This window comes from Bactrocera neohumeralis, chromosome 5 (assembly GCF_024586455.1).
Source record: "Bactrocera neohumeralis isolate Rockhampton chromosome 5, APGP_CSIRO_Bneo_wtdbg2-racon-allhic-juicebox.fasta_v2, whole genome shotgun sequence".
NCBI lineage: Eukaryota > Metazoa > Arthropoda > Insecta > Diptera > Tephritidae > Bactrocera > Bactrocera neohumeralis.
The window spans coordinates 69,630,218-69,655,063 of NC_065922.1; the positions used below are offsets into that span (position 1 = coordinate 69,630,218).

General features: G+C 34.8%; 1 protein-coding gene across 2 annotated transcripts in view; it reads right to left on the reverse strand.

The window, feature by feature from the left end:
• LOC126758996 (uncharacterized) overlaps nt 1-24,846 on the reverse strand; it is a 332,624-nt gene that overhangs the window by 13,746 nt on the left and 294,032 nt on the right. For both annotated transcript variants that reach the window (XM_050473510.1, XM_050473509.1), the window contains one exon: nt 5,494-6,749. In XM_050473510.1, coding sequence (XP_050329467.1) covers nt 5,494-6,571 — 1,078 coding nt within the window. In that variant the 5' untranslated portion in view covers nt 6,572-6,749. The remainder of the gene's footprint in view (nt 1-5,493; nt 6,750-24,846) is intronic.

Below are 24,846 nucleotides of genomic sequence, written 5' to 3' on the forward strand. Positions count from 1 at the left end.
GTCCCTTTGACATTCAGCGTTTTATTCAGCTAACATTATCTTAAGCTGAGCTTGAAAAATATGGAAGTGGGTTACACCGGGAAAGTTTTCCTTGCGTTTATGATGAAGAAGCGATTTAAGTTCGCTTAAGTTAGGTTAAACTGAATAGAATTTCTCTATCTCACTTTGGAAGCACAACCAGTAATTTTTTTGATCGAAAAATAATAAACATTATGCTAGTTTGGGATTATTTTTGTCAGCAATTTCATTGCTAAAAAGCTGAGAGTGTAACTCCGTAGCAAGCTTTTCATTCGCTTTAACATTCAGCGCTTTATTCAGCTATTCCTATATGTAGTTGCATAAGAGACCGTGTCATTGAGAGTTCAGCGCTTCATTTAGCCCTCATTATCTTAGGCTGAATAAGAGAAAAAATGTGAATGCCTGTAAAATATTGGATCGGATTGCATTTGTTGAGTTTCTGCTCCCATTTTTGTTGAAGCTACATATTAGCTTTGTCATCGCTTACATCCTTCAAATATTGAAAGTGTAACTTCACATGAAACTTTCCAGTTGCTTTGGCGTTCAGAGCTTTATTCAGCTAACTTTCGTTTAAGCTGAATAAGTGCTGAATGACATGAGGTCTGAAAAATATGTTACCCGGTTGCGCCTGAAGAGTTTATACCACCGTCTGAGATGTGCATATGATATTATTTCCGCATTCAGCGCTTTATTCAGCTAACACTCGTTTAAGCTGAATAACTGCTAAATGGCTTAAAGTCTGAGAAGTTTCTTCTTCCATTTAGGATGTGTATATGACATTATTTACACATTCAGCGCTTTATTCAGCTAACATTTGTTTAAGCTGAATAAGTGCTGAATGGCATAAAGTCTGAGAAGTTTCTTCTTCCATTTATGATGTGTATATGACATTATTTACGCATTCAGCGCTTTATTCAGCTAACATTTGTTTAAGCTGAACAAGTGCTGAATGACAAAGTATGTTAACCGATAGCGCCTGAAGAGTTTTTCTTCCATTTGTAATGTGTATATGATATTATATACCAATGCGGTCCATTATAAAAATTTTTATGCTAAATTTACTCTTGAAGTTTTTATTTTGCACAGCAAGAGGCGATCGCTGAAAAAGTCACCAAAAATATAATTTCAGAGTTTGCTTGACGACGAGTCACTTAAACTAGAGGATAGATAGAGAGGATGGCTTACACTCATTTTAATTGTTATTGGCTCTTCTATTCATTTTATGTTTGAGCTCTCTTATCTTGCTTTATGATTTACATGTGAAGCAATAACAAAGTTAGCCAGTTTGAGTTATATTCAAAAGGTATGTGGATTCCTCCTTAAAGTGGTATAATTTCTTATTTTTCCATTTAAAATTTATTATATCAGTCGATTTGATTTATACCTAGTTCCCACGACAGCCGAAAATTTACTCGGACTGACTCAGTTTACTGCCAGTTGCTTGTTCGATTTAGCAGTTTCAAAGGTTTTCGAATTTATAAGGCTTAATTAATCAAATTGGCGAACAAATACTTAACGATATTAGATCAGGTAAAAAAAATCAAGTAAACGCTATAGAAAAGACTCTCTAGATTACGAAACTTTTTAAAAGCAGTATTGCTTTGTCTGTGTTGCAGGCACACAGTGCCTAAGAGGCCAACTGTCAGCACACTAAAGCCAGCTGCTGCTGTCAAGCAAACAAGAGTAGATAAGCGTTGATGAGTTACTTACACAAAGCAGCACAAACACATTCATGTATATATATATACATATATCTACATATATGTACTTGTATATATATATCGTAAGTACGAGCCAAATGTTATATTTGTAAAGTAAATGGAGCTAACGACAATAGTCCAACGCAAGGGTTGCCACATTGGTTATATGCTTGTATAGATAGACAAGTGTGTGCGCTCAACTATTATATTTTTAATGCCAAGCTCCGGTTGGGAGTGGACTTGACAAACTAGCTGTGCCACCGCAAGCACTGTAGCTGCTTAAAAATCTGTTGGCATGTAGCGTAAGTATGTCTGTATGAGTATGTGTACACATGCTGTGCACACTTCAAGTTTTAAAGCATGCTCACACTCATTAAACTATGCACACTACACAATCAGCGACTAACGGTAGTTGAAGTACTCGTGGTAATATAAAAAGTCAGCAATAAAAGGAGAAGTAGTGGTAGAAGAAATCTTATGTTGCTTCTCCTACTTTTTTGGTATATGTACATTTATATAGATATGTTTTTATTAAGGTGTGCATTATTTCAGATTTTTTTGGTCAAAAACACCCCCTAAAATTTTGATTTTGAAATTATTCAACGTAAGCAAGTTCTTTATTTTCCATATAAGTCGTGCCTAAATCATTTGATTTTACGCACATAGTTTTTGACTTTTCACGTTAGAATATTTATCTCCGGGGAATGCAGAGGAAGACCTTTCCTCCGTTGGAAAGACCTGGTGGAGATGTAGCTGGCTACTCTTTGAATCTTTCATTGGCACCAAAGAGCGAAAGGGAAGCACGACTGGTGCGCTGTTGTAAATCAGGGTATGTCCGCGTAAGCGGTGTCTACGCCAATAAAGAAGAGGAATAAAACAAATAAATTTACAACTTTTAAAAGTGATATTTTTCATCCAATATTCTATTAAAAGTTATTCACAGTTAAAGCTATGGATTAAATGTACTGCATTCCCAAAGTACACCATGTCGTATGAGCAACACATAATGTAGGGATTTATGTGTTAATAGTATTTGTATGGAAAACTTTTTTATTTGAAGAGCTACCTTCACAAAATTTGGCATGGTTTATTCCCCGAAACAGCAGTACAGCCACTGAACAAATTGTTCAGATCGGACCATTTTAGCATATGTATAGCTGTCATATACACTGGGCTATCAAACTCAAGCTAAAGACCCTTTTATACCCTTTCATGCTATAAGAAGTGCAGCTGTGAAGGGTATTATAGCTGCGGTGCACTTGATGGTAACGTTTTTCTTGTTGTTATATTAAATGGAAATATTTGAGAGGCTAAGGTAAAGTTTCTCTTGTTTTTACATCAAATAGAAATATATGAGAGTCTAAGACTTGACAGTTTTTTTGTTTTTTGAATCACCCTAATATGTAAGTGTAAAGTTTAAAGTCCCTGTAAGTGTTAATTAACGCAGCAAGCGTGCGAAAGTGAACACAAGTCCTTGAGACAACATAATCGTTATTGCTATTTTGTATGAACGTTGCTGAAGTTGCATGGCATGACTCTGAGTCCTGAGTGATCGACTATTTAGTGTTGGTCAACTTGCGGTTGTGGACGGCGTTGACTTGCTGCTGTCGTCTTGAGTTGATGTTGCTGTAAGACAGGCATTTATTGTGGCCTTCGTAGATTTTGCACACTCTACCGAAGCGCTCTCACTCTCACACGTTTTGGTTTTCTTTTTGTTTTTTTTTGGACTTTGTAAGATTTGAAAATTATAAGCATTTTTACACTTGGCAGCGCAAGTTTAATTGCTTTGAGCGTCACGTATTACGCTTAATAGCTGTCCTGTTGTCCAATGTTGCACATTTAAGTTTGCAAAAGTTGCTTCAACTATAACAATTTGTAATTGAGCTGCTACGAGTGTTGCTGCTGCTTGAACGATGTATACAATTAACGGTAATTTGTATGCGAAAGTGTTGAAGCGTAGACTGTCTGTGTGTGTATGTGTGCGTGTAGCTGCATAAATTGTGATTGGGTTGGACCTCGTTGTGCTTGGAAATAAATAATTTATATTTCGTTGTGCTCATATTTATGGAATTTTTACGTGATTTGACTTCATTAAAGGTGTGGATATGAAATTTGTAAAGATAATTTTAGAAAAAGGTTGAGCCTCATATTATTGAATGCCTAACTACCACTTAGGGATACATACTAAAAGATTTAATTAAAATATTGTTCTAATAAGACTCCCGTTGGATAAGGCCTCACGTTGCCGCTGTCTTTTTTGATACTAAAAAACTGCTCACAAGATCTACGTGGACGTGATGGACCCATCAGCTACCATAAACTTGTAGACTAGGACGCATCAGCTACCATAAGCTTGTGGGATCTCAAAGAGGAATTTTAGAAGTCTACAGCCGTACCTCAAGCAGTCAGTTTCACAATTGAGGAGCTCTGCCAATTGCTGAATTGAATTGGAAGTTGTGACTTGGGCTGTTTTGTGAATCCATTGAAGATCGGCAGTATAATAGCAGTATAATAGCTTACAAGTGATGGAAAGAAAGTAAATTACGACAACGTCAAACAAAAATGGTCATACTCGAATTGCGGTAGACCGGTGTAAACGGTGCCTAAGCCATGATTGACGGTCAGGAAAGTTTTGCTATATATTTGTTAGAATTGGCTGGAAGTAATTAAAAAGAGCCGCTTTCCTTTGGTCAAACTCTTAGTTCGGGCTTCTCCAGTCAACAGTTGCACCAGTTGAAGTTAGTAACAATCCAAGCGAACAGCTTTGGCCGGTAGAAGAGGAATTGTGTTCCATCAGGATAAGGCCAAATAACACATATCACTTATGACCCGCCAGAAAATCGGCGAGCTTGGTTGAGAGGTTCTTATGCATCCACCTTGTAGTCTAGATCTAGCACCAAGTGATAACTATCTGTTCCTGTCTACGGCTAATAAACAGCTGTGTGAAGGCGAGTTAAAGTGAGAAAGTGAACACAAGTGAAATATCTCTCCCTAGGGGTTGTGCGCTGGGTTTGGGACCCGCAATGTAAAAATACCCCCAATGAAAAGAACAAAGCAGCCTCGGATGAGAATTCGAGCTACAGGTCTTAATAAAGAAGGTATCTTGTAAAAGAGTGCACAACTGTTGGCGTGCGCCGATGTTGTCGATATTATTGGCCATAACAACCGCACCGTTAGTTCTGCTTTCTCCAGGTTGGACAAAGAAGCGAAGCAAATGGGTCTGATATTGAAAGAGGGCAAGACGAAATATCTCCTGTCAAACAGCGAAAAGGAAGAACGACCGGCGCGCTGTTGAGAACTTGGCTATAACCGCGTAAGCGTTGTCTACGCCAATAAAGAAGAAGAATGGGTAAAAAGAAGGCACGACAACACAACTATTCAAGATTTCTAGTTGCTTACTAGAACACAGCTTACTTGAGTTAGTAAAAACGTCGGAGGTCAGGTTGATTCGACTAGAAACTAGTATTGGAAACTGAAAATTTGAGCGAAAAAAGTAAAATAGCTTAGAAACTATCTCTACGGATTCAATAAAAAAGAACTGGAAAGATTCTAAATTTTCTTAAAAGCCTGCGAAAACGTTAAACTTATGTCTACAATGAAACTTCGATGGATTAAGCCCAGACAACTGGACCTATCTGACTCAAACCAGCTAACTTATTTAGGCTGGAATTTCCGACCGATTATAGCGTATATGATCTAAAATCTTATGAGATCTTCACTAAATTATGAAATTTGTTTAATCTTAACTGTATTTAGATATCATTCCCTTACTCACCCAATAAAGTGTAGGCTAGCAGCAATGCACAGATCCCCAGATTCGTTAACAGAGCGGACCAAATTGTTTGTGCCTTCTGTTTGCGATGCTTTTTGTGCTGTGACTTCGTTGTTGATGAAGAGTGGCTACTACCGAAACAACCGCAGCACTTTGCCGAGCGCTTTGAATCCACGTTACTGCTTGTTGTTGCAGCACCGGAGCTGCCCATACCAACGGTGGTATTAGATTGGTGACTATTACGCCCCATATTGGCATTGCTGCTCGTATTTAAGCCAAGCGCAACACCGCTGCTGCTATTGAGTAGACCCACAGAGGGCGCTGGTGGTGGTGGTAACGCTTGTTGCGTGGAATGCTGCAATGAAAGTACCGTTATTGGTGTCGTCTGATGCTGCAGCATATCGCTGTTTAGTGAGAGTGTGGCAGGTGGTAATTGCTGTTGTTGTTGCTGTTGCGCATGTGACGCTGATTGATAACTACTGGTAACACCACTCAAATAACCACTAGACACAGTTGAGGCGGGTAACGATAGAGCAGGCGCTTGCATTAGCGTCGGTGGTGGCCCCGGACCCATGCCACTGCCGCACATACTCAACGTCGATGGTGGCAGTGTAAGTGGTGTTGTTGCCACCGATGCTGCGGCGGCCGCTGCGGCAGCATTCGGATACTTGAGTATACCGACAGGCATTGGGGTGGGCGCATTAGCTGTGGTGACAGCCAGCAGGCCGCCTTCGATGTCCTCGAGCGTGGGCATGGGCAGTAATGGTGTCTTGAAGGTGCTTGTACCGCCACTGTTCGGTGTGCTGCCACCGCCCGCCATCATTGATATGGTTGAAGGTGGTGGTGGCGGCAGCGGTGGTGAGGCGGTTGATGTGGATGACGTGGATGCGGGCAGCTGACCATGTGGTATAATCGGTATATTCACGTAGGTGGTCGTCTGTGAGGCAGGCGACGACGCTGATGTGTCTGCTGAGGTTGTGGTAATGCTGCTGCCACTGGGTGTGGCATAGCCGTTGGTGTAACCGCTATCGGACAGCAAGTTCGTTGGTGGTGGTGGGAATTTCTGCTGTTCGATGTTCATGTTGCGGCAATGAGAGGTTTAGTGCCTGCGTTTGTTATGCAACGGTTATTGGGATTACGGTAGATGGGGTGTGATTTAATGTGCTGTCCATCATTTTCGAAGTTTCTGACGATGTAACTGTTAGTGCTTTCAGGCAGCTTGTGTTTGCTTGCGATTTAATTTTTTAATGTTAAAGAAACTGCAAAAAGAGAAAAAGAAAATGAAAGTTATATAAATATTTTTCAAGAGATATCGGGCATGCAGAGTTAATATTTTTGGAACCATTCAAAAATATATCAAAAGGTTTATGTGGATCTCTTTTAAATATTGTACAAGTAATTTTAACTAATCTTCTAGTCAAATCTACCATCTTGGTTGGTTCGGTTGGCTTCTCTTTTCAATTTTTTTCCGTCCAACATCCAATTTTCATCGAAAATAATGGAATGATAATGTTGTTATTGTAATAAGTGATAATTTAGCACGACTTCTTTTTCGACAGAACGCTTTAGAGCATGCTTTGTGTACTAGAAATACGTCTGAGAAATCAGCCAAAGGGACTAAACCCAATTATAATGCACAAAGACGATTAACTGAAGCTGTAGTTTAGGGGACTTTGAATTTTTAATGGTAGTTCATATTTTTTAACAATCTCTAAGAGAGTATCCTGAATGACAACCTATAAGCGGGTATTTTTCATAACACTGCTCCTTTCATTTTGACTGACATATAACACTAGTGTTGCAATCTAAAAACTGACAACTTGATCGTAATGTTTGGCCAAGAACGTTTTGACATACGGTCGCTACTTGTGTTGTTTACAGTAACTTGAAATATTCATCTCGGCAAAAAATGGAATTAAATCACGAACACTTTCGTGCGATTAATTTTCACTGCTTTCGATGTGGATCATCTAAGCAACAGTCTATCGATGAACCTTATTAAATTTTTGGCGATGAAGTTTCATCAAAGAGCAGTGCTTAGCAAAGGAAAAGTGAATTCGATCGAGGTAGCAGATTTCTTGAAGGTCGTCCAAAAACAGTTATTATTCTGGAAACTACTGATGCTGTGCGCAAACTAATTTGCCAGTTCCGGAGATAGAGACAGCATTAGGATATGGTGGTCCCACATAAATTCAATATTGTCTGGACATTTGAGTGTAAAAAAGCACATATTTGTACACGGTGAAGCACACAATTTGTCGATCGTTCAAAACAAGGCTCGTGCCGATTGGTCGGGAGAAATGTGAACAAAATACGATAGCGTTGCTTCGAAGCACATCTATGAAATCGTGAGAGATGTTGAAACGTGTATTTACACATATGAGCCCGAAAGTCAACACCAGACTACTGTATGGGTGTTTCAAGATGAGCCGAATCCAACAAAAGCTGATGCGGTTGATACGTTTATAACGCATGTTTTGGCGATACCTCAACCAGAGTGGCAAAAGTTCTTTGATAATTGGTACAAACGCTCGCAAAAGTACCATGTATCTAATATAATATAATATTTTGAAAACCAATAAAGCGATTTTCTGGGCTTAAAATTTGTTTTTTTGTGCTCTAAGCCTGAAATATAAGAGGCAACCTACATAGCAGGAATATCTGTCAGAAGCCTCTACTTTTGGTACACCATCAGTAATAATAATTTGAGGGTCTAATAGTACCTTAAATAATAAGCTTGGACACAGAGGGGCGCCAAACAGCTTAATGCTGGCCTGTTGCTTTGAGCGCACATAGCTTTTGAAATGTAATAATTGGAACTTCTGTTTTTTTTTGTTGGTTTTCTTCGTTTTTTAACAGTTAGTGAAGAAAAGCAGCAGCTTTGTACGCTAAAACATTAACATTTCTGCATATAACTCTTCTTTCGTATAGCTGACCCTTTAATTTAGCCTTGACTAACGCAGATATATATTTACAGTTGCATTTACATACATAGTCAAGCATTGATGTTCTCATACCAAAGTACATGCACATACTCCTAAATGTAGGCCATATATTCAGTCATGTATGCTAAATAAATTGCCGCGCTGCTCATGGTATGCCAAATGCACGCATACATCCGCGCGTCTACGCAATTTCAGCTCAATTTCACTTCAAAGCACACATAAACACAAACATGCGCAGACATAAAAGCATACTTCAAAATCTGCCTGCATACCTGTCAGATAAGGTTTCAATATGCCAAAGCACTTTATTGCATAGACGCACACACACAAAAACACATGAATAAATATTTTTTTCATATGTGTCAGTATGTATATTTGCACAAATTCTTCACATGCCAGCAAATGTATACTTTTTTGCAGCAAGCTCATATTACTTGGTGCTCCTAACAACCGGCGCGGACCTGCTAACCTTCAGCGCTGAGTTGGATTTGGCGGCAAACACGTAAAAATAAGTGAAATAAAAGTAAATAAATAAATAAAAGCGCGCACTCACTTAATACAAACGCTATATATTTAATTTGTATGCGCTGCTGTCGGCGTATATGTATGCGTGTGTGTGGAATTTAAGTGAAAAGCAAACACTTCGTGACAGGCATTGTAAGGTGAGCACTCACATACTAGCCATACATACGTGTAAGTATGTATGTCGCTGAATGTGAAAATGTAATCCAGTCAAAAGCAAACATATGTAATCGTATGTGTGCAAGTCTGCTTTTAGGCGCGCACGCAGACGCCACTACTGCTGCACATTTAATTAAATCGACAAATGTTGGTGAGTTATTTTTTTTATGTTTATTTTTGCACTTTTAGTTTGTTTGTCTAGAAAGAATTTTACGTCACAACAATGTGGACGAACTTTCTGTGCGCTTTGCTAGCTGCTTTCTGTATTTATATAGCGCGACATGGTGGACAGCGTGGCCAAGAGAGTAACCCGCGTACTGCTGCTGACAGTAACGGGTATTTTGTTACACTCCAATTGCACTTTGCTAAAAAGTAAAGCCCTTGAACTACTCTCTGCCGCAACAATGCTACAAATATGTCGCATATATTTAGGCGCACAACAGCTATAATGTGTGCGCCACAAAGACGTCGCGCCGTTAAAGTTTCAACGAAAATTGTACATTGTTTTGACAAGTAAAAGTGGCGCTCAAAAGCATGCCATTCGAGTCGCAGCAAATAGAGTTGTGCAAAATGTGTGCGCGCACCTAAATGTATGTTTGTTTTGTGGCGAAATTGCGCGGTAAAAGGTAAAGCAATAGTTTATAGTTTTATTTTAGAAAGTTTTGCAGTTTAGTACTGTTATTTTAATTACTTAGCAGAAATTGTTTGAAATCATTGCAAAGTTCGAATTTAGTTTCTATTTGGTATTAGTTCAGGGTTCTGACAGTCAATAGTTTCAGTAAGTTTGAAGCTACAAATATTAAGTATTTAATTAATTTGTTGAATATTTGTATGAAGACTAGAAATTTTGGCGCGCTGTATTCTATAGTACTATGTAAAAAGCATTGCAACGCTTCATTCTTCTTCTTCTTAATTGGCGTAGACACCGCTTACGCTATTATAGCCGAGTTAACAACAGCGCGCCAGTCGTTTCTCCTTTTCGCTACGTGGCGCCAATTGGATATTCCAAGCGTAGCCAGCTCCTTCTCCACCTAATCTCTTCAACAGAGTGGAGGTCTTCCTCTTCCTCTGCTTCCCCCGACGCTTCATTGTTGAAACAAAAAATTATGTAGACACTTTAGAATTCAGTTGGCAGATAATCACTACCACTATAACAGAGCTGTTGTCGTTGGAGCTGTATCCAGATCAAAAATATTTCTTTCTTAAAGTCTGTTAGACCTCAGCAAGTGTTGAGAAACCTCCATTCCTGTTTCTACTTTCTTCTAAACTTCTCATAAAATCCATTAAAAGTTCGAAAACTACTTGAAACTTGGAGAGCTCTTTTATTTGTTATAAATATAAAACCAAGCTACAACAGAAAAGGTAAAGGAACGCGGACAGGTAGTAGATATTGTGTAGAATACTTTAGCTCACTGGAAACATGTAATTGAACCTAATTAGTGTGGCTTTAGACCTGGCTAATACAAATTTTCACAACATGTCACATCTTGTATAAGACTCTTGACAAACAGATTGACTCAGTGTAATCATCTAATTAGATCAGTCTGGCTTTAGACGTGGCAAATCCAACATAGACCAGATTTTCACAATATGTGAAATCCTGGAGAGTCCCCGCGACAAACAAATAAGCACCCTTCATCTTTTTGTTGATTTCCAAGCAGCTTTCAACAACACAGACATGATGTCATGTCAAAATTTGATAATTTAGTATCCATGAGAAAATCATATGGCTATGCCATTAACTCTTTCAAAATCGGAAAGGACTTCTCCGAGCTGTTTGATACTAGACGAAGTTTCAGAGAAGTTGAATCTCTTGTGTGCTTATATATTGCCGGAAAGAGTGCTACATACCGATAATCTGAATCGCAGTGGCACTTTATAACAACACCTTAACAACAGAACGGTCAGCGCAGTCTTTTCCAGCTAAGACAAAGAAACGGAGAAGGTTGTTCTTGTGGTAAACGAGGGCAAGACAAAGGAGGTCAAACAAATACTTCTCACGTCTTGAGAACTACGTCACTGTTGGCAACCGTAAATTATAAAATGTGATGGACTTTGTCTATAAGTTCCACCACAAATCCTAGCCTGAAGATCATCAATAACTCTTATCAAAAGGTGCTACTTTGGGGTCAATAGGCAATTGAGATGCAGAACTCTTTCTGGATGAACAAAAGTGAAACTCTATAAGTCTTTTATCATTCCCGCCCTATTAAACGGCACAAAAAAATGTACTATGACGAACCGAGATGAGAAAGAACATAGAGCTTTTGAGAGAATATCTTTGGAGCCATCTGTGTGAACGATGAATATTGAAGATATATATAGTTAAGCGTATAAAAATCCAACGAACGCGCTGTTAAGGCCAGGTCACTCGCACCAGCAAAAATTCTTCGATTCGAGACTCATGGATGGGCAACGAAAGTAAGAATGCTTACGCATCCCATTGCATAGTGACTTGTCTGCACTTGGGATGTACAACTGGTGCGACACGCGAAGGATATGGGCAACTAGTGAAGTTTTGTGTTCTCGGTTTATACCGACCCATGGTTATAGTGTCAAAGGAGTGGAAAAAGAAACCTCTTAATAATAATATATTTATATATTATTTTTGAATAGTTGGTTACATGGCATTGTAGAGATATAGTTTATCTTAAAACGAAGAACCTTCATCTTATTTATTTCAAGTGAAACCTAGCTTTTTTGTTTATGGAAAATTTGAAAAAAAAAACACTTTTCGAATCAGTAGGTGTTGTCGAGTTAACATCCTAAAGCAGTTTCGATACTATAAAACGTTTTGGAAACGGAAGATGACACCAACCAACTAGATAATAATATAAATTGTTTTGAAGGGGTTTTTAAATTTCCTTGAATACAGATTAAGATCCAAATTTCTTTAGATGGCCGTTATTGAAATACTTTAAGATTATTTCTTAAGAAAGTTATAACCTAACAACCTTGGCCTAAAAGAAACACATGATTATCTCGAGAAAGTGTTTATATTATCTCATAACTCTGGATATAATTTCGTGCTTTGAAATATACACCGAAAAGATAGCTTTATAAGGGAGAAATTATTGAAGAAGAATAAATGAAAACCGTTTGAGAATTATATTCACGACACAAGTTAAATGAAGGAAATTATGGAAAAATCTTGCATACTTTTAGGATTGCATAAATAATAATTAAAATTTTTGTCGTCCCACTATACTTAAAGTAGTATGTATGATCATCATTTTTTTATTGGTAGAGAGTGTTAACTTGGCACTTAAAAAATCTCAGCCTACATATAGGCGTGGAGTATTTGATTAATGAATTACTATGAATTACTATAAAGAAAGAAGAAGAAACTAAAAATATCACATCGTTTAAACTATCCAAGTTAGCTGAAAGTAAGCAATGCATCAGAATTTTGTTCGTTAAAAAATATTTTTGCATACTTTTGGGCATGTCTATAAAAACTCTTCAATAAAAAAGTGCTCCTGACTACGAAAAAATGCCATCCTATAACTATACCTTCTCATTTATGTAGAAGCCCTTTAGCGAAGGCGAGTCCGAAACCACCAGCACCACCGCTATTGGGCAAACATAGCCATTGACTTGTAACTCGACAATCACTTCTATTATTTTTACCAAAACTTTTGCCATTCATTTTGCGATTTGAACTCGATTGGTTTTTCGTTGCATATCCGGCGGCTGAAAAATGTGCGGCCAAGCGGAAATTGCAACGCCGCGTTTCAGAGTTCAAAAGCCGCCAACAAATAAAAAAGCATACACATACACAAACATGTAAACGACAACTTTTTCTGCACTCGCCACAGCCACAGCTTGTACATCTATATGGCGTACGTAACGTAACGCTTGACTGCGTTAACTGCGAGATTGCACCGCATATGCAGCCGCTATATATGCAACACTGCACAGCACAGCTGTGCTGCTAACTGCTACTCGCAGTATGCTGGTGTGGTGAAAGAAATTTGGTTATGCCACACAGTATATTCCTACGCTCTTGTTTTATAATGAAAGCGGTAATTTTTTATTTCGAAAATAGTTTTTAGGCAACTATTAGCAATATCGCTGGTTCGTAGCCATCAGTAACCATTATCTAAACGAACTAGTGATGTGGCTGAGTGGTCAGCTGCTCGTTTGTCGGCTGGCCATTTGTGGGCTCACTGATTGTAGGGGAATTTGTAAGAGCACCAGATTAAAAGTGGCATTTCTGGCACAATAAAATTCATCCATTAGTCTATACAACAACAAAGTGTTATTATTGGAAGCTATGCTGATATAAAGGGCAGTGGTTGGAGTGGACTTTTACAAAAATATCGAATTATTGGGAAGAGTTTGAAGAACGCGTATAAATTTGTAATAAAAATTTGTAAATTCTCCAAAACCGACTTTTTATGAATTCTAAGGCTATTGGGTTACAAATTTAATGGAAAATACATATACGAAAATGAAACTTTCGTATTTTAGTAAACATTTGTTGATAAAAGTAATAGAAAAAACACGAAAATGTCTTTATAAGGTTGCCATCCTTTTCGAAAACTAATAAAATAATTAAATATCGCCCTTAAAAATGCACAAAACTAAATTCTATACAAAATTGAAAAAAAAAGAAACAAGAAAATCTCTTTATAAGGTTGCCACTCTTTTCGAAAACTAATAAAATAATTAAATATCACCGTTAAAAATGCACAAAATTATATGCTATACAAAATTGAAAAGAACACGCAAATGTCTTTATAAGGTTGCCACCCGTTTCGAAAACTAATAAATAATAATAAAATATTTAGATAATCACCATTAGATGGCACAAAATTATATTCTATTCAAAACTGAAAAAAGAAACAAGAAAATTTCTTTATAAGTTTGCCATATAGGGTTGCCAACTGCTGTTTAGTAGTATATTTTTATTTGTATGTACATATATTTTTCCCAAAGATCCTATAGGGAACATAAGAAATCAGACAGCAATAAAAGGAATAATTATAAAAAATTTAGGGTTGCCAACTAATTATTGTTATTTTAATTGATAGGGTTGCCAAACGACTTTTGGAATATTTTTTGTAATTTTAGAGAGTGTTTTTTTAATAATTGGAAACACACCAGAGTTGCCAATTTCTTTTGATAAATTAACATAATGATAATGAAAATAAATTTTAAAATTATCACGAAGTATTCTAGAAAATGAAAATAATTTAAGTGCTAGTTTAGGATTTTGGGCTATCCTGCCAAAAAGCTAATAAATTTTTAAATATATTATCTTTATTTCGGTTTATTACTGCTAAAACTGTGAATTTATGGTATATTTTTTCAAGCATAAAACCAATCAAGGTTGCCACCAGAATTGTTTGAAAGTCAAAAAGATCGCAAAAAATAAAATAAAATATAGGCGAGCAAATATGTAGGGATTTACCCTTAATTATTAGGACAATAGCAAACAAACAATAGTTAGAGGATACTGAAAGTCTAAAAGTAACCTTTAACTGAAACAGAGTTACCATACACCTATGATTTCTGAAATAATTAAGTATTCTATCAAGGGATTATACTTCTTAGCAACGTTTTTAGTGGTTTCGGTTAAAATCTTAAAACGTCAATATTTTTTTTTTTATTAAAAAAGCCTCAAACCAGGTTGCCATTTATATTGGATTATAAATTAAAAAGTTACCTAAAATATTAAAAATATTAAAAAAAAAGAGTTTGATGTTAGAAAAACATGCAAAAGTAAAAAAAAATTTGTAGAGCTGCCGTAAATTATTACTTTTTCTTAAAAAAAAAAAATATTTAAATTGCTTACAGAAAGTCAATTATATTAAAGGAGCTACATTTATCGAAATTTTTACAGAAAAAAATTTTTAAATAAAAAAAAATTAGTAGAGCTGCCATAAATTATTACTTCTTCTTAAAAAAAATAATTTTAAAACTGCTTACAGAAATTCAATTATATTAAAGGAGCTGAATTAATTGAAATTTTTAGAGAAAAAATTTTTAAATAAAAAATTAGTAGAGCTGCCATAAATTATTACTTTTTCTTAAAAAAAAATAATTTTAAAATTGCTTACAGAAATTCGATTATATTAAAGAAGCTGGATTAATTGAAATTTTGACAGAAAAAAATTATCTAAAAAGTATAGTTGCAATATATAGTATATTCGGCAGAGTTGCCATAAGTTTTGTTTGCAGTATTAAAAAAAAAATAAAAAAAACTCTTATAAGGTGTTTATATTTAAACAAATATTAAAATTATAAATATTATTTGTAATAGTATATGTATATATGGTTAATTAAATGTCATTCATTTGAAACAGAGCTGCCATATATCGTACTAATTTTATTATTTTATTTTATATATTTATTTTATACAATATTGCAGTAAGTTTAAAAGTTAGAAAAAAATAGAAATATGTACTTAAGGGTACTTAAATGCCGTTTGTATTAAATAGAGTTGCCATCTATCTATTTTTTTGTATAAAAATGAAAATAAAAATCTTTTGATTAATACAATAGATATTTTGGGAATCTTGGTAATCAATTAAAAACTTTGGCATATGGAAAAAATGGTTTGCTTAATAAGATCTGCAAATATTTGAATTACTTATAATTAATTTGAAAAATATTTATGTAGTGTTGCCACCTATCTGAATTTGTTTAAATTAATATACATTTTTAAAATTAATATTTACTATGTAATAAATGAAAAAATTTTAAGTTTTAAAAAATGTTAGGCAGTGTTGTCACATGTTTTATTAATTTTTTTTTTACTTTTAGTGTATTTCATTTCAAACAGAGTTGCCAAAAATGAATCAATTTTATTTATAAAAATTAAAATTTTAATAAATGTTAAGAAATTACCCTAAAAGTTTACATATCAAAAATATATAAAAAAAATTTCACACCTTCCCCTTCTTAAAGCTTTCTTTACCCCAAAAAAATTGAAATTTAAAATATTGCTGCTTTGAAAGGTGCCATACAAGTTTAAGCTCTCGGGCGTTATACTCACACTTGTGTTTTAATCCAGAAGAAGTACCTTTCTTAACTACACTTAAGACCATAATGTTGCTGTTGGCAGATTTATGTCTGCTCATAATAGCTATTGACACAAGCGAAGTATTTCGGCAAATAACGGGCCAAAGTGTGTTGAAAACAACCGCAAAAGCAAATAAAGTCGGAAAAGGCCTAGCTAAGAAGCGCAAAAGCGAATAAATGTGTGTATATATGTATATACGTATGTATGTATATGTATATGTATTTATGTGTGTGTTCATGTGTTGATGCATGCGTGGAGCTTAACTCTGTAAGTGCGTGTACTTAGCAAAAATGCGTGCGTAAGAACTTTAAGTACTCAACCGAACAGTGGACGGGGCAAATACGAGCGTTTTAACGACGCGCACAGCTGATGCGAGGCGCATATGCATTTATGTATTGGTGTGAGTGTATAACTTTAGGTGTTTGCCATACGCACTGTAAGCATGTTTTATACCGCTTGCTATCACTTTATTTTTTTTATAAATTTTTTTTTGTTTTTGTTTTTACTTTTTACGACGCTTGTTTATTTATTTTACTTTATTATTGTATTTGCGCGAAAATTGCATGGCCTGTGTCAGCAGCTGTACTATATATTGTGACTAGCTGCCTGTCAGCCTATGCTTGGCTGCTGTCTGCATGCTCATAACGGCACAAGTGTGACAAAATTTCGCTTATTTGCATACATTTGGGCGCCAATGCAAATAACACTAAAATACACATGCGAAAAAGTGAACAATAAAAAAACAAAATATATACAAGCGGCAAGCACACATGCGTGTACTGTCGTGTAAAACTCGCGCTTACTCACACTCATACCCACACAGCATAGCGGATGAAAGAAAATCGTGCAAAAATGCTTCGTGTTTGCTTGTAAGCTAAGCTGGCCGCAAGGCTGTTTCGCGCTTGCCAAACAAGTCAGCCGTAAATGGCTTTTTCATTAAATACTTTGCATACTTTTAGGCGCACTTTTGAAATTTGTTTATTTTAGCATACATATGAGTGTTTGGCGAGTGCACATTTTGTTTATTTGCATTTTATTGCGATTTGCTTTATTTACTTAAAGTGCGCATGTAGGTGACTCTGTGGTTGTAGGTGTGGCTGCGTGTGCGTGTTATTTCAGCATTTTATATACATATGTACATCAATCGACGCATTGCTGTTTTTGTGGGACTGTTCTATTGAGGCTGATTGCTTTTTTAAAATATGCAATGCAATTTTCCGATGTTTTTACAACTTAATAAAAAGTTTCGAAATTTTTTAATAAAATTTGAACAAAAAAGTCTGGATTTATACATATTTTTGTTTGCTTATATATTATTTGCTTGGCTCTCCTTGAGGAATAAGTGTGCTTTGTTCATTAAAATGGAATTGGAGATTATTAAACGATCGCCTTAAAAATGAAAGAATACTCAAAGAGACTGGAACAAGTGTGAAATTTTACGATCAGTGGAAGTAAGCAAAGGTCAAAAGCGTAAAACATATATAAATTGTGTATATAGCTGCTCTATAAATCATTTATATATGTTTTACACTTTTGTCCATCGTTTGCTTGCTTGTTGATCATAAAATTTCACATTTGCTCCAGTCTTATTGAGGCTTTGTTCGTTTTGAGGCAATCACTTTGGTGTTTGAATAATCTTTTCTGCCAAATAGCTCATTCTGAGGTTACTTCTGATACTTTCTATATGTTGAGTGCCATTGCTTCTTCTTTCTCAATGTCTTGGGGTACTTATAAAAACAGTAAATTTTAGGCTTTCAAATTTTTAATATATACTGAACAGCCTAGATCCTCTCCTCTTTTTGATTTCGCTCTGAACTATCTAAGGGTATATATTATTCTTATATACTATATACATATAATATATATTATCTTATATATATACATAAGAACAGAATATACATAAGTGTAAGCCCCTAAAGTTTTGAGAATTTTTGATATATTCCAAAAATATTTTATTGGCTTACTAATGTGCTCTAAATGATGTTAAAATTAACTGAAGTTAGTGCTCTTAATTGGCAGTGATTTATCTTCTGACCAGACAGAGACGGATGAACGATCCCTTTGACAAACAATAATATAATTATTATTGTATAATATAATTTTTATCAAATTATTAATCCGAACACTGTCGAAATAAGATTGTTGAAACACAATTACAAAGTTCTCAATGCGAAGGACAGTGGGTATATGCAGCGTAATAGTGGTATAGATGGATAGATAACAAAAAGTGGTTTGTGAATTCAATCGTATGAATTGCGAAAAAAGATTAGCGTGGTTGCCACCTTTTTGTAAATTTTAAATAAATAACTTTGATAAAGTAAAGAATATGTCATTAAAATCAAGTTTCAAATTAACAAAAAAATTGTGTGTAGGCTTGCCACCTGTTTAAATTTTTCAATTAATAAATTGTGATGAAATTATATAAAGAATATAAAGTAATAGTGAACTATCAAATTAATGACTTTTGGGAATTTAATTTGAAAATATTTTCGGGTAGGGATGCCACCTAATAAAAAATTCAATAAAACAACTTTGTTAAAATACAACTAAGTATCAAATTAAAGAGTTCTACGAAATAAAATTTGAAATATTTTTAGGTAGGGTTGCCAACTGTTTAAAAATTAAAATAATTAACGGTATTAAAACAAACAGTAGTACGTTAAATATATGTATGTAGGTAAGTATCAAATTAATAAGTTTAAAGCCTTAAAACAGTGCATATTTTTGTGTAGAGTTGCCATCTCTTTAAAAAATTAAACACAATTGAGTATACAATTGAAGAGTTTTCAGCGTTATAAAAAATAAAAACTTTTTGTGTAGGGTTACCACCTGCTTAAAAATTGAAATTAATAAAACCTCAAGGAAATTATGCATCAATTTAAATAGCTTTCAGCTTTACATCGTAATGCAACTAAATAACTGTCAAAAAATACAAACACTTTAATATAATTAAGTATAAAATTGAAGAGCTTCAAACTTGTTTCGTTAATATAATTAATAAGTTTAATGCATTAAGGCAGTAAATATTTTTTGAGTAGGCTTGCCAGCTGTTTAAAAAATTAAACAAAATATTTCCGATGCAAAAAAATATTGCAATATATGTAATTGAGTATAAAATTGAAGAGTTTTGAGTGTTATTAAATAAAAAAAAATTTGGTTAGGGTTACCACCTGCTAAAAATTTAACTAAATATTATAACTGTACTAAAATTAATAAAAGCTCATTATAACTACGCATCAATTAAAAAAGCTTTCAGCTTTATTTGGAAAATATTTATTTGTAGGGTTGCCAGCTGTTTAAAAAATAGCAATTAAATAAATGTGAGAAAATTAATAATAACTCAATATACATATGTACATAATTATCATTTTAAATAGTTTTCAGATTTATATAAAAAGTATAAAATTGAAGAGCTTTCAGTTTTGGACTACTATTTTTGGGCAGGGCTACCACCTGCTTAAAAATTTTCAACTAAATATCTGTGATTAATTGAAAATTTAACAATGCGTATGCAATCCTGACTAAGCTTTACAATGAAATTTTTTTTTTGGGAGAGTTGCCAGCTGTTAAATTTTTTCACCTATATTGATATAAATATTAAAAAATGTGATATTAAAGTATTACAATTTAAGCATGTCTAATAAATATTTTTGTAGAATATTATTTTTTTAGCAGAGTTGCCAACTATGTGAAGAACTTAATTCAAATAATATTAATGAAATAAGCTTAATAATAAAAGATTAGTATTAAATGAAACCTTTTTTTCTGACTTCTTCTGTGAAAAGATCTTATTTAAATAAACGAACTCCCGTGTTATTAACAAATTCTTACGACGAAATCTTTCACTTCTAGTAACTCGAGTTTCGGGTTTGCCATTTTCATTTTCATTTTTTTTAATTTTTTTTTTGTTTTTCGAGCACTTTTGCGAATCATTTTACTTACAGGGTACCTTTATGTACGTATACACTAAAGAGTACTAACAAATTTTCCCCATATTTCACGACCAAAAATTTCAACCGCTGCCAAACATTTCAAAGGATTAAACCGCAAGTAATCACATATGCGCTTATTTAACTAACGGTAAATTTATGTGAAAATAAGTAGTACAATCTCGCAATAAAATTGCGCAACTACTTACCTACTAAAGGTATTAAATCTAATGGAATTGAAATTAATGAAATTAGAACTAAGTGGTTAGAAGAGAAAAAGAAAAAAGTGGAGGAAAATATTTACTTAGACAAAATTGGATATGGATTGGGGAGGGATTATATACAATAATATAAAAATCTATAGAGGCAAGAAAGGTAGAAATGCGTATGAGAAAGGGTAAAGCATATAAAGAAAGATATATGTGCGCTATGTATAAAAAAAGTAAAGTGAAAGGTGTCAGAGTAGGATGTAATGTGAATGAAATTCGTTGAAATAAATAAGAAGGGAAGCCAAGGAAGTAGGAAAAGGGTGCACAACAGCCAAATAGAGGAAAATTAGAGCCGTGCAAGGAAGCATGAAGCTGTCAATGCTGCTATACGTTGAGTATTTCCACCAAATGTGTGTTAGTGTGCTGCAAGATACACGCGATAACTGAGTGTGAAAGTAGTAAAAGGTGAAAGCGTGTTTGAGAAGAGGCAACAACCGAAACTAATGAAAGTGTGCTACGCGCTGACATAAACCAACAGTGCTTAGAATGCAGCATAAATATCAACAGTGGTTTACACATACAAATATTTATGCATTTATGCATGTGTATGTGTGGTTTATATACAAGTGTATATATAGCTAACGGCAAACAAAAGGCGAACGCGCTGAAAAGCCAACTGTCCACACTTTTAACGACAGACAGCAAACGTACAAGCAGTTTGCAACCCCAACTAGACACTTATACAGCCAAACGTAGTAGTTTTTGCACAAGACTAGCTCACGCCACGTACGCCTTGGCGTATACGTAATTATTTAAGTCAAGCCTCAGCTTAACAGCAACACCTTAGGCCACAAAGCAACCGCACTCATGCGCTGCCATGTAGATATGTAGTGAACCGGCGTTGAGGTATAATAAAATAGATAAACCTAAGCGCGCACACACACACATACATGAACACAGAACAAAAAAAAATAGACACGCGCATAGACACAGCCAACGAAGTGAGGCAAGAATGGCAAAAGCATAGCAGCGTTGTTAAACGTGCGCACGTGTGTGTCTTGCTGTGTTTGTGGCTGTAGGCGAGGCAGCTCAAATGTATAGCAGACGTTGTGGCGACTAAGACAAAAGGCAAATAAACACACATGTAGGTAAACAAGCAAAGCAAGAGCGCAACAAAAAAGGAAAAATGCGCGAATTGCGGCTTAAAGCCATGGAAAAGGAGGCGTCTGAAAAAGTGTAGCAAAAACGAAGCTGAAAAAACGTGCTTTTTGTTGTCGTACAGCAGCACGTTAGAAAACGAGTTTGAATTTTCGTTACAAGCGCAAAGGCAACACTGGAAATAAGCGCGCTGCCGCGTGTGTCTGTTTACTCGACTTGATTACCAAAAATGCGCTACATTGTTTGTGCGCGTCCGCACATATATGCAGCCAGTGAGGCGGTTGCACGCCACACAACGCTTTTGCGGTAAATATGCATTGCTTTTAGGCGCAACACCGTTGTTTTTGTCGGCGCCAACACACTGCTGCGCTGCGCTTTTGTTACACTTGCGGCTGCTAAGTAAGCCTGTCTGTTTGCTTTTGTATGCTCGACTATCTAGGCGCTGTTGCACGCTGCTTAGCGTAAATCCTACAACTGTATAATGTAGCATACTTTTTTGCGCACCGCTCTTTCCTATAACAGCTTACACACTTTCTATCGTGCTTTACTTTTTCTTTGCATTTGCTTTACTGCCTGGCAGCCTTTCATTTTAATTTGTGCTCTGCACTCGTTTCGTTTTGCTTTATTTTGCTGGGCGGCCATGCGTTATTAAATTAGTGCATACTTTAAGGCGTGCAAATGCGAAATTAGTGTTGGGAGTTTTATTTAGTGCTCTGCACTAATTTTGTGTGCAATGGATAATGAAGGGCGTGGTTGTGGAAGAGCGCATAGCAATTAAGATTTGTGTTTGGGAGAAAGCTTAATTTTTTGCTTAAAAGTTGTTGAAGTGCATTTAGAGACACTTGTGTGGAATAATATGGCAGATACGGATGTTTAGAGTAAAGTGCGTCAAGTTTTGAACTAGAGATTATTTTGTCTGGAAAATTTTGTTTGCTTTGAGACTAAGAAGTCTACTTGTTCAGTGGAAAAATGTATTATTCGATTTGCCTTGTCCACTTTCGATTCAGATTTGATTACGAGAAAGATATCAGCTTATTAATAAAGATAAATACAACTCGAATGCTTTATGAGTGATGAATATATTGAATCTGGGCTTTTAAATGATACTTATTTCAAACTAATAGCGCTTGAGGGAAACAGATAGCTTCGATAATTCGATAATAGTTACTACTTTCAGTATAGAGGCTACTCGAAATAGCCACTACTTTCGGATATAGAGGCTAGTAGCTTACGGGTATAGAGGTTACCTGTTATTACTTGGAAAAACATAATTTAAAGACTTTTATTAATGCTAAATATACATTGTTTCGTGCTTTCAAATGATTTGTTTTTCCAGCTGAGAGCGCACGAAAGAAGAAGGCATTCTCTGTACCCCAAAGCAGCAGCTATAGAGGTTGATATCAGAAAGTTAATTGCAAAACTGGTATCTGTGAGTTGCAAATAAACAAAAGTAGCTTGTTAAAGCTACATCTTCAAAGCTTCATGAATGATAAATATAATAAATAAGGCTTTTTAAATGATTTTTTTTCGAACTGAGAGCGCTTGAGTGAATGAGACAGACTCTATACTCGCAAGTTGAAGCCAAAATGGTTATCTTACAAGAGAAAATATATAAAAAAAAATGTATATAGAAATTTCAGATTTTTAAATGATATTTTTCGATAGCTGAGAACGTCCGAGAGAAGAAAGCAGCAAACAGCAGAAACTGTAAAGGTTGATATAATTGAGTTATTATATTACTCCTTCAAAATACATCTTTAAGGCTTCATGAATGATAAATATGTATATTAAATATATATTTTCAAATGATTTTTCTTCCAACCAAAAGCGTCTAATTGAAGCAACTAGTCTATTTATGTTATAATATAGATAATATTATCAAGAAAAGTAACTTTTAAAAGCTTTTTAAATCACCAACATTCATTTTTCAGCTTTTCAAGTTATTATTTTGTAAATATTATAAGGAAAAATATATTTTGAAAGTTCTGTAAAAGAGAAATATTCATATCTCAGCTTTCAAAGTTATTATTTTATAAAATTGGAGTGCTTAAGAGACGAAGGAATGTCTTTAAATGCAAAGCAGAAGTCAAAAAGTTTGATATAACATACTTCACTGCAAAACTGGAGCCTACAATGTGTATAAAAAATTGCGTGTTCAATAAATATACATATATATATATATATATATACATAAGTGCAAATATAAAATGTACGTAAATTATTTTAGGTATATGTCCACTTCTTGCAATATTATTTACTACAATAAACTCGAAAAAGTTTATTTTCATTGACACTTTGTTGTTTTTTTTTATCTTTGCGCATATTTTCACATATCTTTTTATATATCACTACTCTCACACGCAAAAAAGCAAGCACAATTTATCTTAATTAAATACTTTGCCCACCAAAAGTTAAGTATGCGGCTTTGACCAACCCGTGCGTATACGCAACATTGTTGTACGTCAATGCTTCACAAAAGTTTTGTGTACAAATTTCGGCTATTGGGTACATGTATACATTTCCTACTCATTATTGAGGCATATGCTTATATATATACACATATATGTATGTATATGCCACGCATACATACAAATGCCCACATACAAACACATTCAGCACACTATCATCCCCTACAAGTGTTGCTTGCTCACTGCCCTTCAGCTATGCCATTAAATGCCTTTGTCGTAATTCAAAAAATTAATTAAAATCTTGTCATGTTGCATTTGCTTCGCGTTCTATGCGACTGACTGCCGCATTTAATAGCCTAATGAGTAGCATAAATCTGCAGGAATTCTTAATTAGCAGCGGCTCACTTTCAGCGCTTGGTGATTTTTTTCTTCGCTAAACAAGCTGTGCATTTTATGTGTTCGCTGACCAAAACAAAGCAGGCAATGTAGCGGAAAAAGAAAATGAAAATTTTGTGGAAAGAAAATTTTTGTACGAACTTAAATGTTGTCGAAAAAATGAAATTCTTTGCTAATCTGCAATGTAGCAGAAAATTACTGTTTTCGCTAAATATTGTAGCTTTGTTGGTTGTTTTTTAACGCTTTGTTGTTATTTAGTTTTTTTTTTTTTGGGTAGTTTTGTTAGATTTTCTTTATTGCTTTTGTTGTTATTTAGTTTTTTTCTTTTTTGCTAGATTTGCTTTTTATTATGTTTTTTTCTTTTTGTTAGATTTTCTTTTTATTAAGTTTTTTGTCCTTTTTGTTACTTTATTTCTCATTCAATTTACGTTTGAAATTCACTTTTCATATACGCTTTTTTACTTTTTACTTAGATGGCTTTGTTTTTGCAGCAAAGTAGCGTCAAATAAATTCTTTTGTTTCATCGCCTTGTTTTTTGTTCTTCTTTTGCTTTGTGTTGCCATTTTAGTGCGCAACAATGTATCTACTTTTATGCTTTTT